The sequence below is a fragment of the Pseudorca crassidens genome, chromosome 9 (assembly GCF_039906515.1).
Source record: "Pseudorca crassidens isolate mPseCra1 chromosome 9, mPseCra1.hap1, whole genome shotgun sequence".
In the NCBI taxonomy this organism is placed as follows: Eukaryota; Metazoa; Chordata; class Mammalia; order Artiodactyla; family Delphinidae; genus Pseudorca; species Pseudorca crassidens.
In genome coordinates, this window is record NC_090304.1 from 12,950,816 (window position 1) to 12,967,784 (window position 16,969).

Below are 16,969 nucleotides of genomic sequence, written 5' to 3' on the forward strand. Positions count from 1 at the left end.
CTATACCCTTTCTATGTTTTATTTTTCTCCATTCTTTACATTCTACTTAATTTGTTAACTGTCTCTGCTTCTCCCTTCCTGCCAATGGAATGTAAGTTCCATGAGGACGGGAGTGTTTTAATTTGTTCTATTTACTGCTGTATCTCTAGCATCTAGAACTGTGCCTAGCACATGAAAGGTACTCGGTGTTTCTTTTGGAAAGAATGAAGTGCTGCTTCTGAGCAGCAATATGGGTTACTGTTTGTAAATGGCAAAAATTTCCCCTAGGAATATAAAAATGCTGTTGTTATTGTTCCCATAATGATTCAAAATATTTTAGGTGTGGTGTGTGTGGAAAGGTACAGCCTAAGACTTCTTAGTATAGAAATGTAGAAGCCTGTCACCTGTTACAAATTCCTTGTTCATGGTTGCATCCTTCTTGCCTTTGGGCTTCACTAAGTATGATCAAGAGGTGCCTTGGATATCATTGGTCTATTTTCAATCTTGTAGGGATGGTGTCAGTTGTGGAGCTGAAACAGTGTTCAGTAATGCAACGATTGCTTATAGGCTGGATGCCAACAGTTATCAGGTGAGTGGTCTCTGGTCGGTAAATCATAGGGCCCAAGAACTTAATCTTTTGCCCTGGTCAACACCTGTTAGTACTTCTAGTCTGACTCCAAGGCAAATAAACACTATACTGGAAAGGAGAAGGGTCTACACAACGTTACATTCCATCTGAGACGAGCTGCACTCCAGAGCCCACTTCATTTGGGACTTGACACTTTGACAACAGAAACACTTACTGTACTTCTCACAATATCCAGTTCAGTGCTCTGCCCTGACTTACCAAATCCAATTTTGTGTAATATTAGAAGTAGAAAGTTTGATGGTTAGAACAGTATTCCATTGATATCTAGAGCTTTTTAAAATTTATCAGAATAATGGATATAAATCAAATAGAAAATGTAGTTATCTTTTTTTTTAATTAATTTGTTTATTTTTGTCTGCGTTGGGTCTTCGTCGCCACACGCGGGCTTTCACTAGCTGCGGCGAGCGGGGGCTACTCTTCGTTGCAGTGCACGGGCTTCTCATTGCAGTGGCTTCTCTTGTTGCAGAGCACACTTCTAGGCACGTGGGCTTCAGTATTTGTGGCGCGTGGGCTCAGTAGTTGTGGCACGCAGGCTCTAGAGCACAGGCTCAGTAGTTGTGGCACACAGGCTTAGTTGCTCTGTGGCATGTGGGATCTTCCCGACCAGGGCTCAAACCCATGTCCCCTGCATTGGCAGGCGGATTCTTAACCACTGCGCCACCAGGGAAGCCCAGAAAATGTAGTCATCTAATACCAGCCTATAAACTCTTCTCCTTTTGTTAAGAGTGTGCATTTATAATTTTATTTTATCTCTTAAATTGCAAATTCTAATGATCAGGTAATTTGCAACAATAAAACTCTAAAACTTGGCCTTATGTTTTCAGAGGTGATCAGGGGCCTTCAGATCGTCCCCTGAGTCTTGCTGTTCATTGTGTCAAGAACGATGCCTTCATCTTTGCTCTATGTCAGGATCATAAACTACGAATGTGGTCTTATAAGGTAAATGCTACATTTATAGTTACTGCAAGTTAAAATAGGATTGCAAATTGAAGGGGAATTGAAATAAATCTTGCTTCTCATAATATGATCAGATCTCTTAGTTTGGAAATTATGGGGCATTTCCAGGTTCAGACAGTTTCATTTAGCTTTATTTTTCATACATTTCTCCCCTAACTTTTTGTATTTTTATTTTGAAAATTATGAGTCCTACAGAAACATTGAAGTGGTACAGCGTATACTCTTCACTTCGAAACAAATGTATTTTTATCTTTATTTATTTTATTTATTTATTTATTTATTTTGCGGTATGCGGGCCTCTCACTGTTGTGGCCTCTCCCATTGCGGAGCACAGGCTCCGGACGCGCAGGCTCAGCGGCCATGACTCACGGGCCCAGCTGCTCCACGGCATGTGGGATTTTCCCGGACTGAGGCACGAACCCGTTTCCCCTGCATCGGCAGGCGGACTCTCAACCACTGCGCCACCAGGGAAGCCCAACAAATGTATTTTTAAAATGCAAGTTGGTAAAATAGTTTTCAACATTCGCAAACAAAACAGCTGATGATTTTATTTATCAGACTAAAGAGATATTTTCATCTCAGCCCTTTAAAAAAAAACCCTTAGGGCCCTTCAGATGAATTAGATACAGTGCTGGATGTAATGAATGTGCATTCTTTAAAAAGGGAAGGAGTTTGTTTTTCTTCCTGAATATTCTTTAATACCACTTACTAAATGTTTTCTTGGGCAGGAGCAAATGTGCCTGATGGTAGCTGACATGCTAGAGTATGTCCCTGTGAATAAAGATCTTCGGCTCACTGCTGGGACTGGACACAAATTACGATTTGCCTATTCCTCTACCCTGGGAGTCTGCCTAGGGATATACATGCATGCACCAAAGCGAGGACAGGTATGAAACAAATAAGACACGTATCAAGTTATTCTGTATATACTGATATGGGGAAGTAGCTATAGACTCATTGAGTCTATTTAAGCTTTTCACACCAACCTAGATGTATCTTGTGTTGTTTCCACGGAGATGGTAGGTTTTGTGCTAATATGTGAATTAAAAGATCTTGAAGGAAAAGTCAGGATGAAAGGGAGTAGAGAGTTTAAAGGAATATGGAAGGAAAAGTTAACCAAAACTAAGCAAGAAAGAGCCAATTTGAAAGTATGGGTGAAAAAATGGAGTTGTGAAAGGGATGTAGGTGTTATTAAGAGGTACAGGGGAAGTTAATTTTTAGAAATAATTTTGCTCATCATCTAATCGCTAGCTATTGTATGTCAGTGAGGTATTTAGGATACAATACAATAGTATAATCATATAATAAACAGCCACGGGAATTCCCTGGCATTCCAGTGGTTAGGCCTCTGAGCGTCCAATGCCAGGGGCCTGGGTTCAAAGGGGAACTAAGATCCCGCAAGCTGCGTGGCCAGATAAATAAATAAACAGCCTCTTGTTGGGTATTGTGTGTTTGGCATGTTGCCAGGCCCTTTATGTACATTAATAGCAAACGCTTGGACTGTGCTTATTACTCACACACTACACACATCATCCATTTAATCCTAATAACATTCCAGTGAGGTAGGGTTTGTCCTCGCTCTGCCAGAGCCCTGATTCCCCACGCTGGGTGCTGCTCTGCTTGGTGCCCTCCTCACTCCTGTTGGGCTCTGATATCCCACTCCAGGTTGCCCTTCCACATGGATGCCCTCCTCACCCTACTTGGGCCCGGACACTCTGTACTAGTCCCCCCCCGCCCATGCAGTGGACACCCTTCTCACCTACTTGGGCTCTAGTCCCCTGTGCAGGCTGCCACTCTCTGTGGACATTCCTCACCCTGCTTGAGTTTTCACCCTGCCCCAGACCTTCCATATATGTGGACACCCTCTCACCCTACTCATACACCTCACCCTAAGCCAGGCTACTCCCAAATATGAAAACTCTTCTACATTCTTGGGTTCTTGATTCATTCTACAATCCCCTCCTTGGGCTCATAATTTGTTAGAATGACCCACATAACTCAGGGAAACACTCACTTACATTTACTAGTTTATTGGGTGATAAATGATGAAGAGGTAGGTAGGGCAAGGTCCAGAAGGGTCTCATGGTATTGAGGTGCACCACCCTCCCAACACATGGATGTGTTCACCAACCTGGAAGCTCTCCAAATCCCATACCTTAAGAATTTTTAAGGAGGCTTCATCACATAGGCATGATGGGTTACTAATTCAATTTCTAGCCTTTCTTCACTTTCCAGAGGATGGGAGTTAGGGCTGAAAGTTTCAAGCTTTTAATTAGACTTGGTCTTTCTGGTGACTAGCTCCCATCCTGAAGCTATCCAGGAGTCACCTCATTAGAACAAAAAGTGTTCCCATAACCCAGGATATTCCAAGGAATTTAGGAGCTCTGTGTCGGGAACCAGGGCCAAAGATCAAATATTAGAACAAAAGATGCTCCTAGCACCTCTATCAGTCAGGAGATTGCAGGAGTTTTAGGAGCTCAGTGTCAGGAGGCAGAACCAGAGACCAATATGTATATTTATTATTACTTCACCGATTCTGATAGAGGTTTGTTGACTCTGTAGATCATATTGGAAAGAATTGCCATCTTGGCAATATTAAGGCTTTTGGTTCATAAACATGGGATGCTTTTCCATTTATTTAGATTGTATTTAACTTTTTTAGCAGTGTTTTGTAATTTTCATAGTATTAAGTTTTGCAGGGTTTCTTTAATCAGTTTATATGTATATATTTTATTCCTTTTGATACTATTGTAAATGAAATTATCTTCTTATTTTCATTTCAGATTGCTCATTGCAGGTTTATAGAAATACAATTCATTTTTTTATATCAATCTTGTATCCTGTAACCCTACTGAACTCTTAATTAGTTTTAGTAGTGTTATAGTGGAATTTTTGGGACTTTCTATTTACAGGACAATATCATCTGCAAATAAAGATAGTTTTACTGCTTCCTTTCCGATCTGGGTGCCTTTTTTTTTTTTTTTTTTTGCCTTAAATTGCCTTGGATAGATCCTCCAGTACAATGTTGAATAGAAGTGACAAGAGTTGTCTTATTCCTGATTTAAGAGAGAAAGTTTTTAGTCTTTCACCATTGAGTGTGATGTTATCTGAGTTTCTCATAATGCCCTTTATCGTGTTGAGGAAGTTACTTTCTATTCCTAGCTTGTTGAGTGTTTTATTAATGAAAGAGTATTCAGTTTGGTACCACGGCCTTGATTCACATTGACACCAATAATTTTACCTACCGTTGCTTTTGCATTATCAGTGCAAATATTAACACAGTGAAAAGGGCAAATGATGTAGTGTTATTATGAAAAGTGTTTTGACCTCACTAATCCCCTGAAACAGTCTTAGGGACCTCTAGGAATCGGACCTCTAGGAATCTATGTACCATATTTTGAGAACCACTGCTCTAAACATTAGTCTGAGATTGAATATGCTATTTTAGGAGTGGTATCAAACTGAGCTGAGCTATTACCTCCTTTGGTTTGAGCATTATGGTTCTATTAATGAAGCCTAAAATCAGGTACACTTTTAGCAGCCATGTAACACTGTTGTGCCTATTCAGAGTATAATGAAGTTGAGGTCTTTTTTTTTCCTTCTTTTTTTGAACAAAAACTGCTCTTCAGCATGTTTTTTTCTCCCTAATCTACACATTTGAAGGTTTTATTTTTAATCTCTGTAATATTTTACACCCATTCCAATTTTTTTTTATTAAATTTATTTATTTTTGGCTGTGTTGGGCCTTCATTGCTGTGCGCAGGCTTTCTCTAGTTGTGGTGAGCGGGGCTGCTCTTCGTCGTGGTACGTGGGCTTCTCATTGTGGTGACTTCTCTTGTTGTGGAGCACGGGCTCTAGGTTCGTGGGCTTCAGTGGTTGTGGCTCACGGGCTCTAGAACGCAGGCTCAGTAGCTGTGGTGCACGGGCTTAGTTGCTCCGTGGTATGTGGGATCTTCTGGGACCAGGACTTGAACCCATGTCCCTTGCATCAGCAGGCGGATTCTTAACCACTGTGCTACCAGGCAAGCCCTACACCCATTCCTGTTAATTTCATTTGTTTCTTCTTGGTTTTCTTTTCGTTCTTTGGGTTCTAATTATGTTAATAAGTGCATTAATTTAATCATTTCCAGCATCATGTTCTCAGTGTTATAAATATGTCGTCTGTATTTCCATCTAGGACACTAATAAAAATCTCAAACAGAAGTCCTGTAGACCTATGGTGTGGTCTGTGGAATGGTCCTGGGCCACAAATTATGTGTTACTGGATTGCAGTAAGATAGATAAAATCAGAAAGTGAGAGAATGCATTAGAAGCTTTTATAGTGACATTGCCACAGACATTCAAGGTTTCTGTATTTCATAAAAGTATCAGTCTGGAACAGATTAGAAATTAAAGAAAAAAAAAACACTGTTCCTTTCCACAGATAGTTTGAGAAGCACTGCAATAGACCAGCATTTTTCCAACTTTTTGGCTAGAGTCTACAATATTTTGCATTGCTACATAGTATATACATATGTGGTGATGATGGGCATGTAACAGAAAATAGTTTTCATGAAACATGTTTACCTTTACCATGAGTGATGAACTGATAAACTCTGATACTTTGTTTCTTTTTCTTTTTTTTTTTTTAATGCTGGTTGAGACCTCCTAAATTTGGTTCATGTCCCACTAATGGGTTGAAATATGCAGCTTGTAAATACAGCTCTAGGCTAGAATGAATATGAGCATTACATATATTTCTCATATTTCATACACTCCTATTTTTCTCTCAAAAGGACTCTCACTATATTTTTCTTTTAGTCCTTCCTTGTGAACAGTTGCTTGTGTTATAAGGATAGAATCTTCATCACTCTTATCAGTTTATAATACACTTTCTTTATCAAAAAATTATTTAAAATATTGTCCATCAAATATTATTTTTGAGTTTGACATTTTTTGTTTCAGCAACAGAGTTAAATACTAAACATGAATTATTTTATAGGGTTTTATTTTTAGTGAAGATTGACTAGAGTTGATTTGTATTGTGTGTATGTTTTAAATTATTTTTGGTACTTTGGTAAAAATATAAACTTAAAAATAGATTTCTCACCATAGTGAGATACCACCTCATACCCAAAAGGATAGCTACTATGGGGAAAAAAACAGAAATACCAAGTGTTGGAGAGGATGTGGAGACATTGGAACCCTTGTGCATTACTGGTGGGAATATAAAATGCTGCAGCCACCATGGGAAACAACATGGCAGTTCCCAAAAAAATTAGTCATAGAATTTCCATAGGGTCAAGCAATTCCACTTCTGGGTGTATACCCAAAAGAATTAAAGTAGGGTATTTAAGAGATATTTGTACACCCATGTTCATAGCAACAATATTCCCAATAGCCAAAAAAGTGGAAGCAACCTAAGTCTTCATCGATGAAAGAATGGATAAATAAGATGTGGTATATACATAAAATGGAATATTATTCAACTTTATAAAGGAGGGAAATTCTGGGACTTCCCTGGTGGTCCAGTGGTTAAGACACTGCACTTCTAATGCAGGAGGTGCAGGTTCAATCCCTGGTCGGGGAACTAAGATCCTACATCCCACATGTCATGCGGCCGAAAAAAGAAAGGAAGGAAGGAAATTCTTTTTTTTTTTTTTAACATCTTTATTGGGGTATAATTGCTTTACAATAGTGTGTTAGTTTCTGCTTTATAACAAAGTGAATCAGTTATACATATGTTCCCATATCTCTTCCCTCTTGCGTCTCCCTCCCTCCCACAGGAAGGAAATTCTGACACGTGCTGCAACATGGATGAGACTTGAGGATGTTATGCTAAGTAAAAATACAGTCCCAAAAAGACAAATGCTGTTAAGATTCCATTATGTAGCAGTCAAGGTCATAGTAGAATGCTGGTTGCCAGGGGCTGTGGGGAGGGGGAATGGGGAGTTATTTAATGAGTACAGGGTTTCTGTTCTGAAAAAATGAAAAAAAGTTTTGGAGTTCAGTTGCACAACAATGTGAATATACTTAATACTACTAATCTGTACACTTAAAAATAGTTAAGATGGTAAATTCTACATGTATTTTACCATACTTTTTTAAAAAAATTAGCTTCCGAATGCTGGTAAGTCTTGCATAGAAGCGTAACATGTTGGTTGTTTCAAGTACTGAATTATCAACTTGTGTTTTAACAGTTCTGCATTTTCCAGTTGGTAAGCGTTGAGAATAACCGCTACAGCATAGATCACATTTCCTCACTATTCACTTCTCAGGTAGGTTGAGTTATCCTTTGCATATCATAGAAGTACAGGAAAGAAACATTGGCTAACTTAACTATGTTGTAATGGGATTGAAATCTTAAAATGGAATATTTAATGAAACTTCATGCAAAAAAATTTCATTTGGATTTTACCAAGTTCACGTGGTACTGTCTTTTGTTTTCATGCTTTTACCTCTCCTACTAATACAAGTTTAAGTCACCATAACTTAGTACCTTTTCTTTCTTGTTTTAACAAGAGTTTTTGTTTATTTGTTTCCCCCCTACATTTCCTTCTAGGAGACACTGATTGACTTTGCCTTAACCTCTACGGATATCTGGGTCTTGTGGCATGATGCTGAGAACCAAACAGTTGTGAAATATATCAACTTTGAACAGTACGGGTCCCTCACCTCTGTCATCCTACCTTACCCCAAGCAAATTCATACTTAGAAAAGAAGGAGAGCTTTTTATGTAGAACAAAAGTCAAATGTTCGCATTTAAAGGATTCAGACCCGGGTTTGCCTATTTTCTGACATACCTTCTTTTTTATTTTTTGTTATTTCCTACCTTATGATTTTAGGACAAAATAAGTATTCTTAGAGTTGGAATGAGGTGAAGAAAATACCATCTTTTTGGGGAGAGATAGCACGTAACCAGAATACTTCTTTTTTTATTTAAAACAAGCTCTGGCTGGTTTTATTAAAGAAAAGTTGTGCATGATTTCCTTTTCACCAGTCTGTTCTGGCATGCTTCTAATGATATCAGAACCACCTGGATCAGTGATAGCCAGTGTGCATACTCTGTAGTATTTTCCACACATTGTGCCCAGTTCAGTATTATTGCCACTGTAGTGATAGATACATGGCATAATACTCTATTTCAGATTTCCCCAAGGCTGGGCAGTTGTTGGCAAGGATGACCAGTTTCACTTTGCCTTGTCTGATCATTTTCTAAGTCTTCTTGTACCCGAGCACATACTTTCCACTTTTCATAACAAGTTGGAGCCTAGAGTTGATCGACTCCAGCGACTTTTTTGTCTTCCTTGCGGGCACCATCTTCCTGCCTGAAGTGCAGGACACCCCCAACCAAGAGCAGCTGCCAGGATGGCCAGGGAGCGAGAAAGGCCCCAAATGCTTCTAATCTGTGCATTTTCTGTTTCTGTGCAAAGGCTATTTCTGATACCCACAACTTCCGAAAGACACTGCAGCCCCTTTGGGGTCTCAGTTTCCTCATGAGATGAGAAGTAGATTGGACAAATACAGTGCCTCTCAAACTTTTTTTTAAAGCAGGAATCCCTTTTTTTTTCAAAAGATAATGAACTCCAGGGCTTCCCTGGTGGCTCAGTGGTTGAGAGTCCGCCTGCCGATGCAGGGGACACGGGTTTGTGCCCCAGTCCGGGAAGATCCCACATGCCGCGGAGCGGCTGGGCCCGTGAACCATGGCCGCTGAGCCTGCGCGTACGGAGCCTGTGCTCCGCAACGGGAGAGGCCACAACAGTTAGAGGCCCGCACACCGCAAAAAAAAAAAAAAGATAACTCCATTATATAACAAAATCAGTATTTTATGAATATAAAATTATAACACAATTTAACGTGTTGATAACTAATATTAGATATATTTGGAATATCTGATATTTTTAATGTACATGATATTCATTTTAACATTTTCAATAGTTACAAAATACATTTAAAAACAAATTTTGAATCAAACACTTGTGTAGTCCCTGAAACACCTGTGGAGGATTCCCTAGAACATTGTTTGACGTCTCTGGAACTGCAGTTGACCCTCAAACAACATGGATTTGAACTGTGGGGGGTCCGCTTAATACACGGATTGTTTTCAGTAGTAAACACTGCAGTACTGTTTGATCTGCAGTTGCTTGAATAAGTTATACATGGATTTTTGACGGCACAGAGGGTCGACACCTGTAACCCCCCCATGTCGTTCAAGAGTCAGCTGTAAACTAATTGAGCTCAGGTGGGTCTCTCATGACCCTATATTCTAGAATAGGATTCTAGGAGTGGTTGCCCCCAGATTGACCCTGAACCACACCTCAGAAGATAGAAAGTACTCCTTATAGATGGCATTCAAGCAAAGAATCTGCGGTCAGGTGAGAGTTTGAATCCTGGTTGTACAACTTACTAGCTGTGAGATACCCTAAACCTCACTTTTGACATCTTAAAAATGAGGGCAGTGTATCCTTCAAAGAGTTATCATAAGGTATGCATGAATAGTATCTAGAATTGCACCTAGTATAATGTGCAGCCTATGGTAAATGCAGAATGAAAGTTAGCTATTATTTGTAGATTTGTGTTTAGAGTTTTAATTTCAGGAAGATGCCTATTAGAACAAGTAAGAGCACTTCTATAGTCCAGACTCTGCTATGAAGATGTTTCTTTTTTTGGAAACTTTTTTAATAGAATTGATCAAGCAGTAGTTGCAGAGGTTCAGTGATGGGACCCTCCCTGCCCAAATACTGCCAACAACATAAGCTTCATTTTTATTCATCATCTTCATGTAGACTGATGGACTTTTTCTCTCTGTAGTAATGTTACAGGTCAGTGGAATCCAGTTTTTATGCAGCCTCTGCCAGAGGAAGAAATCATTATCAGAGATGATCAAGACCCCAGAGTAAGCAATGCTAAAGTCTTATGTAAGGAGATGATTTACCCTGATCATTAGTTTGAGAAGAACCAGTTGTATTAGCAGAACTCTTTCAGCTGCAGATGAAAGAAACCCACCTCAAACTGACTTAAGCTGAATGTATTGGCTTGTGCTGCTGGGAAGTTCAGAGTTACCTGGTTTCAGCCGTGGCTGAAACAATGCCTTCAGGGCTTGATCTCTCCTTTGTCTCAATTCTGCTTTCCTCCTTGTTGGGTTTATTGTCCGGCAGGCTTTCTGAGCAAGCTTGCCTTTTGTGAACTTAGCAACCCCAGGGGAAAGAGCACTTCTGTTCCAGGCCCTGGAGTTGACACTGGCCTGGCTTTAGTCATGTGCTAATTCCTGGCATAGTCACTCTGATCAGAAGGAATAGAATATTCTGGCTTGGCATGAGAAACATGTCCAGCATGGGCCTTGCTATTGTGGAGGGTGAAGTCAGTTGGGTATGGGTACGGGAGGAATGGTTCTTCAGAGAAAGGTAAGGGATTTGTTAGTAAAAGAAGGGGAAATGGATTCTAGGCAGGCACAGACAGTAGGTGTCCACTATACTAACCATGTGAATATATGCATAAAAACTAGACATAAGAGGTATAAGCTATGACGAATATAACTTTAAAAGGTAATGCAGGGCTTCCCTGGTGGCGCAGTGGTTGAGAGTCCGCCTGCCGATGCAGGGGACACGGGTTCGTGCCCCGGTCCGGGAAGATCCCACATGCCGCGGAGCGGCTGGGCCCGTGAGCCATGGCCGCTGAGCCTGCGCGTCCGGAGCACAGAGGCCACAACAGTGAGAGCCCCGCATACCACAAACAAACAAACAAACAAACAAAAGGTAATGCAGTAGCAAAACAGGCCAATTTCCCTGTTTTTCAAGGACATCCTCAAGATAAATGGAAGAAAAACTTTCAGTTGATGCATTAATATTAAAATGAGATAAAGATCATGGGCTCTGGGTCTGAAACAATGACCCTTTGTAGGATTGGAAAATCCATTTTGAATATCTGAAATAGAATATTGCAAAATTTTTAATCCCAAGAGTTTATTGGCACTTAACTTCTGTCTAAAAGCCAAAATCACATACTAATTATTAAAATTCTTGTTTTTCTCCATTTTGGTCATTTTATAAATATCTCCTAGAATCTCAGTAGAAGGAAGGAAACTTGAATGAAGGTCAGCCAGGTTTGCTACTTATTGCCAAATCTGGTTTATAAAATTTGGTCAAAATGAGACCATAGGCAGTATGAGACTTTCCATTTTGTTCTCTCTACTTCATTTCCCCACTTGTGAGAACTTATTGCAGTTTTTTTGTTTGTTTTTTACATATAATACCTATCATTATCAATTCCTTTTCTTTTATATGTAAACCATAAAAATGAGTTCTTTTGTGGATGGTGTAGAAACCACCTTAGTTTAATTATTCTCTTAACCAGCGTTTGTCACTAATAAACTAGATACAACTCTTGCATTTAAGATTGGCATTTGACAAGCTGTGTTTTCCAGTGGAACCCATTGAAGTGCACCATGAGGAACCCAGCATTCTCAGTGTAGTACATCTAGTTGACTCAAAGACACTGCAGGCTTCACAGTGTGAAAATATATGACTGCTCTGCCACTTGTTACTGCTCAAATGCTGAAGGGCAGAATTTCCACATTCATGTAATAGGAATGCAGCCTTTGGTTTTAACGTGTTGAATTGTTCATTCAGATTTTTCCAAATTTTATCTTTTTTAGAATGATACTAATTCTTGTTTCAATGTTCTAACAGGAGATGTATTTGCAGAGTCTTTTTACACCAGGGCGATTCATTAATGCAGCTTTATGTAAAGCTTTACAGGTCAGTGAGAAAATATTTAGTGTTCATTTAAGACTCTCTCATTTTATTACTAATTATATAATTAATGATTACTGTTAATTTTGTTGTTTTGCATATACTAATACCATAGTTTTGCAATTGTATATACATGTGTTTGTAAATGCTACTGTAATTTTTTTAAATGTTCTTTCCATAAAAATGGCAAGAGTCCAGGCAGGGAGATAGGATTAAGGGCACTTTCCCAATGACTAGTGAAGCATGCCAGTAGTAAAAAGAGAAACTTGTACCTACACTATTGTAAAAAGATATACCATACTACACTGCATATAATCTCTATGCTTGAAAGAAGTTTTCTTGGGTAGGTTTGATGGTACTGTTTTTACCCTTTTGTTAGTACAGTGAAGGTCTAACTTGGTTCAGGTTCAAGAAAATAATCTAAGCTTCAAAGTTACATGGTTTAAGAGATGTTTAACCTTTTCCAAAACAATTCTTTACTTTAAAGTCACTTAGGCTTCCTTAAATTGCTACTTAGCTTCATGAATTTAAAATAGAATAATCACTTATAGAATTGAAAAGTTACTTAGAATCTCCTGGTCTGACCTCCCACACAAAGCAGAAATACCTTCTGAGGCTTCTCTGACAGACAACTATTCAGCTTCTAGTTGTGTCTGCCTCCAGTGACAAGTCTCTCACCAGCTCTTTTGTGACTTACTGTTCAAAACTGTGCCACTTAAAAGTTCAACCCTGGGAATTCCCTGGCAGTCCTGTGGTTAGGACTCGGTGCTTTCACTGTCCGGGCCCAAGTTCAATCCCTGGTCGGGGAACTAAGATCCCACAAGCCGTGCAGTACGGCCAAAAAAAAAGTTCATCCCAGTATTGGATCAAATTTAACCCCCCCACCATTTAGGTAGCATCTTTCTTTGGGAACTTCATAGAACATGTCTCTTCTATAAAGCAACCCTTCAAATATTTTAAGAATCCTTCCATGTTATCTTTCTGCAGGGTAAAAATATACCCAGTTCCTTAACTTTCTCTCAGGTGATGTGGTTTCCAGATCCTTGACTTTTCTTCTAGATACATTCTTAAATATCTGGCTATTCTATGTTTTCTGTTTTCTCTCTAATAAAACTCCAAGATGACACGGTCACTTTCTTCTAAGGTATTATTTCTTTCATCTCATCAGCCCTTCTTATTAACAGTAATCACATGTATGATTTCTCATGGTATCTCTTGCACACGGAGATATTGAATAATCAGTAAGGCGTTGCTCACAAGCTTTGCCTTAGGAGAATTATTCCCATTAGAGTGACCTACCCCACCACTACTCTAGCTCACCTTTGTGCCAGTCAGGATGTATATGTTTGGCATCATCTGATATCTTCCTCCAGCTAAGCAATAGCCATTATGTTTCCTTTTGCTTTTTGTAATGATCCAGATGTACCCAGTTATAATTCTTACAGATTCATGAGCTTCTATAGTTTATTCTGGACTATAGAAACTATTTCAAAGTTGCTATGATTTCACAATTAGAAGTTATTTGCATACGACTTCCCTGGTGGCGCAGTGGGTAAGAATCCACCTGCCAATGCAGGGGACACGGGTTCAAGCCCTGGTCCGGGAAGCATGCTGCGGAGCAACTAAGCCCGTGCGCCACAACTACTGAGCCTGCGCTCTAGAGCCCGCAAACCACACTACTGAAGCCCATGTGCCTAGAGCCTGTGCTCCACAACAGGAGAAGCTACCACAATGAGAAGCCCGAGCACCCCAAAAAAGAGTAGCCCCACTCACCACAACCAGAGAAAGCCCACGGGCAACAACAAGGACCCAACGCAGCCAATCAATCAATCAATTTATAAAAAGAAGTTATTTGCGCAATGTTAAGAGTAAATGTGTGTTTCAGGCACGTCCAGTCTCTACTGTATAGTATGTTACCTCGGTATCTTCTGACCTGGAGTATTTTTCATTCAGTTTTTAGTAGTATGTGATACTCTAAAGTGTCTCTTTGTGTCTGTTTTATTTTTAGATTTTCTGTCGAGGAACTGACAGGAATTTAGATCTCTCCTGGAATGAACTAAAGAAAGAAGTTACTTTAGCTGTTGAAAGTGAGGTGAGGTTTGGGTAAAGAAAGAATGATAATTTCTTTCATCTCCCTATGGAGCAGATTGGTACTGAGAAATTGTTCAAATTGTTCCTTGGACCTTGTTAGTAAGAACTATAAATGTCTAAACCTTTTAATTAGTCTGTGGCATGTAATGCATAAGGGATATTCATTTGCCTATAGCTTAGTAAAATGATATTAAACAATTATGTTTTGGGGGGAGGAAGATCCCAAATGGTATCAAGAGTATTTTTTTTTTTCCGTTGCCAGCTCCAAGGAAGTGTAACAGAGTATGAATTTTCCCAGGAAGAGTTCCGAAATTTACAACAGGAATTTTGGTGCAAGTTCTATGCCTGCTGTCTTCAGTATCAAGAAGCCCTTTCTCATCCTCTTGCCCTACATGTGAATCCACACACAAACATGGTGTGCCTGCTGAAAAAAGTATGAGCAGAAACATAACGGAAGAACTCCTTTAGACTGTTCAGTGGGTCTTTCAGAATGTAGTGTCTATTGTATATTGTAGTTAGCTTTTAGGATTTTGGTGGGTTTTTTGTTGGGCGGGGGTCCTAAAATTATAGTTCATTTTTGTTTAAATATTCTTCTGCATTATTTATACTTTCTTGCATCTTGTTTTGTATTGAAGTGATTTCTAATTTGAAAGTTACAAGAGTAATACAGAGAACTTCTGTATACTCTTCAACCAGATTCACTGTTCCTTAACTTCCATTGCTTTTTTCTTTCTATAGATATGTTTTTTTCTTCCTGAGCCACTTGAGAGTTAGTTATAAACATCATTCCCCTTAATCCTTACACATTTTAGCATGTATCTTAAGCACAAGGGTATTCTTATATTACCACAGCACAATTTAAAGATCAGGCAGTTTGATATTGATATAATATTATACAGTTTATATTCAAATTTTACCAGTTGTGCTTACAATTTTTATTCTTGATCTGGGATCCAATCCAAGATCTTGCATTTATTTAGTTGTCAGGTTTCTTTAGCTTAATCTCCAGCTGTTGTCAGCCTTTCTTTGTCTTTCATGACAATGACATTTTTTTGAAGACTACGCCTGTTGTTTGGTAGAGTGTCCCTTTATTTGGATTTGTCTGGGGTTAGCTCATGATAAGATTCAGGTCTCAAATATTTTTTATCTTTAAACATTCACTGAAAAAAAAGTGTAACTGGAAGATTTGTATTTCCAGGGGTACCTGTCTTTCCTTGTGCCTTCCTCCTTTGTGGATCATTTATATCTCCTACCTGATGAGAATCTTTTGACAGAGGATGAGACAATCATATCTGATGGTAATAGTAATTGTTATGTCCATATTTAAGCCCTTTCCGCCATGAACCCTATGCTTTCTTTCAAATGAATGCAGAAAACATTGATTTCCACTGTGGTCTTTCCTGGCCAGTTTACCACACTGTAGATATTTTAGGGGAAACTGAAGAGGGCTAAACATCTTTAAGACCTCAGATAGATACCTGGCATTTAATTATTAATATTTTAATTTAATATTAGCTAGCAGCTCTTCATTGGCTTGAGACGTGAATGTCAACTTTCTCTTACTTATAGATGTGGATGTTGCTCGGGATGTCATATGTCTCATAAAATGCCTTCGGCTGATTGGAGAGTCAGTAACTACGGATATGTCAGTAATGATGGAAATGAGTTGTTACAACCTACAGTCTCCAGAAAAGGCTGCAGAACAGATTCTGGAAGATTTGATCGCTATTGATGTGTAAGGAGAATTTAGGGTAAAGTCCATTTCCTAATGGAAATTTAGCAATTCTCAGTGCCAAAATCAGGTGTTTTTTTTGGTTTGTTTTTTGTTTTGCGGTACGCAGGCCTCTCACTGTTGTGGCCTCTCCCGTCGCGGAGCACAGGCTCCAGACGCGCAGGCTCAGTGGCCATGGCTCACGGACCTAGCCACTCCGCGGCATGTGGGATCTTCCCGGACCGGGGCACGAACCGTGTCCTCTGCATTGGCAGGCGGACTCTGAACCACTGCACCACTAGGGAAGCCCCCCAAATCAGGTTTTTAATGTACACTCAAGTGTGTACAAAGTAGAGGCTTAAAGTTAAAGTGAGTTGCCATGATTCTCAGTAGATATTTCAGCTTTTAAACAGAAAATCTAATACATGAATTCAGGTTTGGAAACAGACTCATGAATTATGGTCTGGCTATTAACTGAGCTATAAATTCTAAAATGTAAAAGTATTTTTCTCACATTCATTTTGTCTGTCATTTCCAAAAAAAAAATAGGGAAAAATTTCTGCATGGAGAAAAGTATCTTGTACACCAGAGTGATTATCTCTACTCCTTTATTATATGGCTGGTTTTCCTGTTTCATAGAGCATTTAGCTTATACGGCATATAGAGTCTATCTCATATATTCTCGGTAGTAATAGGAATTTTCTAATTTCCTTATAGAGACAGTGTGATGGAGGATATTTGTAGTAAACTGCAAGAGATTAGGAACCCAATCCATGCCATTGGACTTCTTATACGGGAAATGGATTATGAAACAGAAGTGGAAATGGAAAAGGGATTCGATCCAGGTAAATG

The 16,969-nt window shown here is 39.2% G+C and overlaps 1 protein-coding gene, 1 non-coding gene and 1 pseudogene across 3 annotated transcripts in view; 2 read left to right on the forward strand and 1 right to left on the reverse strand.

Annotated features, from left to right (window-relative positions):
- The window catches only part of NUP160 (nucleoporin 160), a 58,144-nt gene that overhangs the window by 5,817 nt on the left and 35,358 nt on the right, over window positions 1-16,969 (forward strand). For both annotated transcript variants that reach the window (XM_067749000.1, XM_067749001.1), the window contains exons 5-16: window positions 490-568; window positions 1,453-1,567; window positions 2,314-2,472; window positions 7,765-7,842; window positions 8,127-8,224; window positions 10,376-10,460; window positions 12,253-12,321; window positions 14,324-14,407; window positions 14,669-14,839; window positions 15,605-15,704; window positions 15,976-16,141; window positions 16,835-16,962. In XM_067749000.1, the coding sequence (XP_067605101.1) occupies window positions 490-568; window positions 1,453-1,567; window positions 2,314-2,472; window positions 7,765-7,842; window positions 8,127-8,224; window positions 10,376-10,460; window positions 12,253-12,321; window positions 14,324-14,407; window positions 14,669-14,839; window positions 15,605-15,704; window positions 15,976-16,141; window positions 16,835-16,962 (1,332 nt within the window). The remainder of the gene's footprint in view (window positions 1-489; window positions 569-1,452; window positions 1,568-2,313; window positions 2,473-7,764; window positions 7,843-8,126; window positions 8,225-10,375; window positions 10,461-12,252; window positions 12,322-14,323; window positions 14,408-14,668; window positions 14,840-15,604; window positions 15,705-15,975; window positions 16,142-16,834; window positions 16,963-16,969) is intronic.
- TRNAR-UCU (transfer RNA arginine (anticodon UCU)) lies at window positions 7,082-7,154 on the forward strand. The gene has a single exon. It is a non-coding gene; the product is annotated as a tRNA-Arg (tRNA).
- Window positions 8,492-8,904, reverse strand: LOC137230196 (large ribosomal subunit protein eL30 pseudogene; annotated as a pseudogene).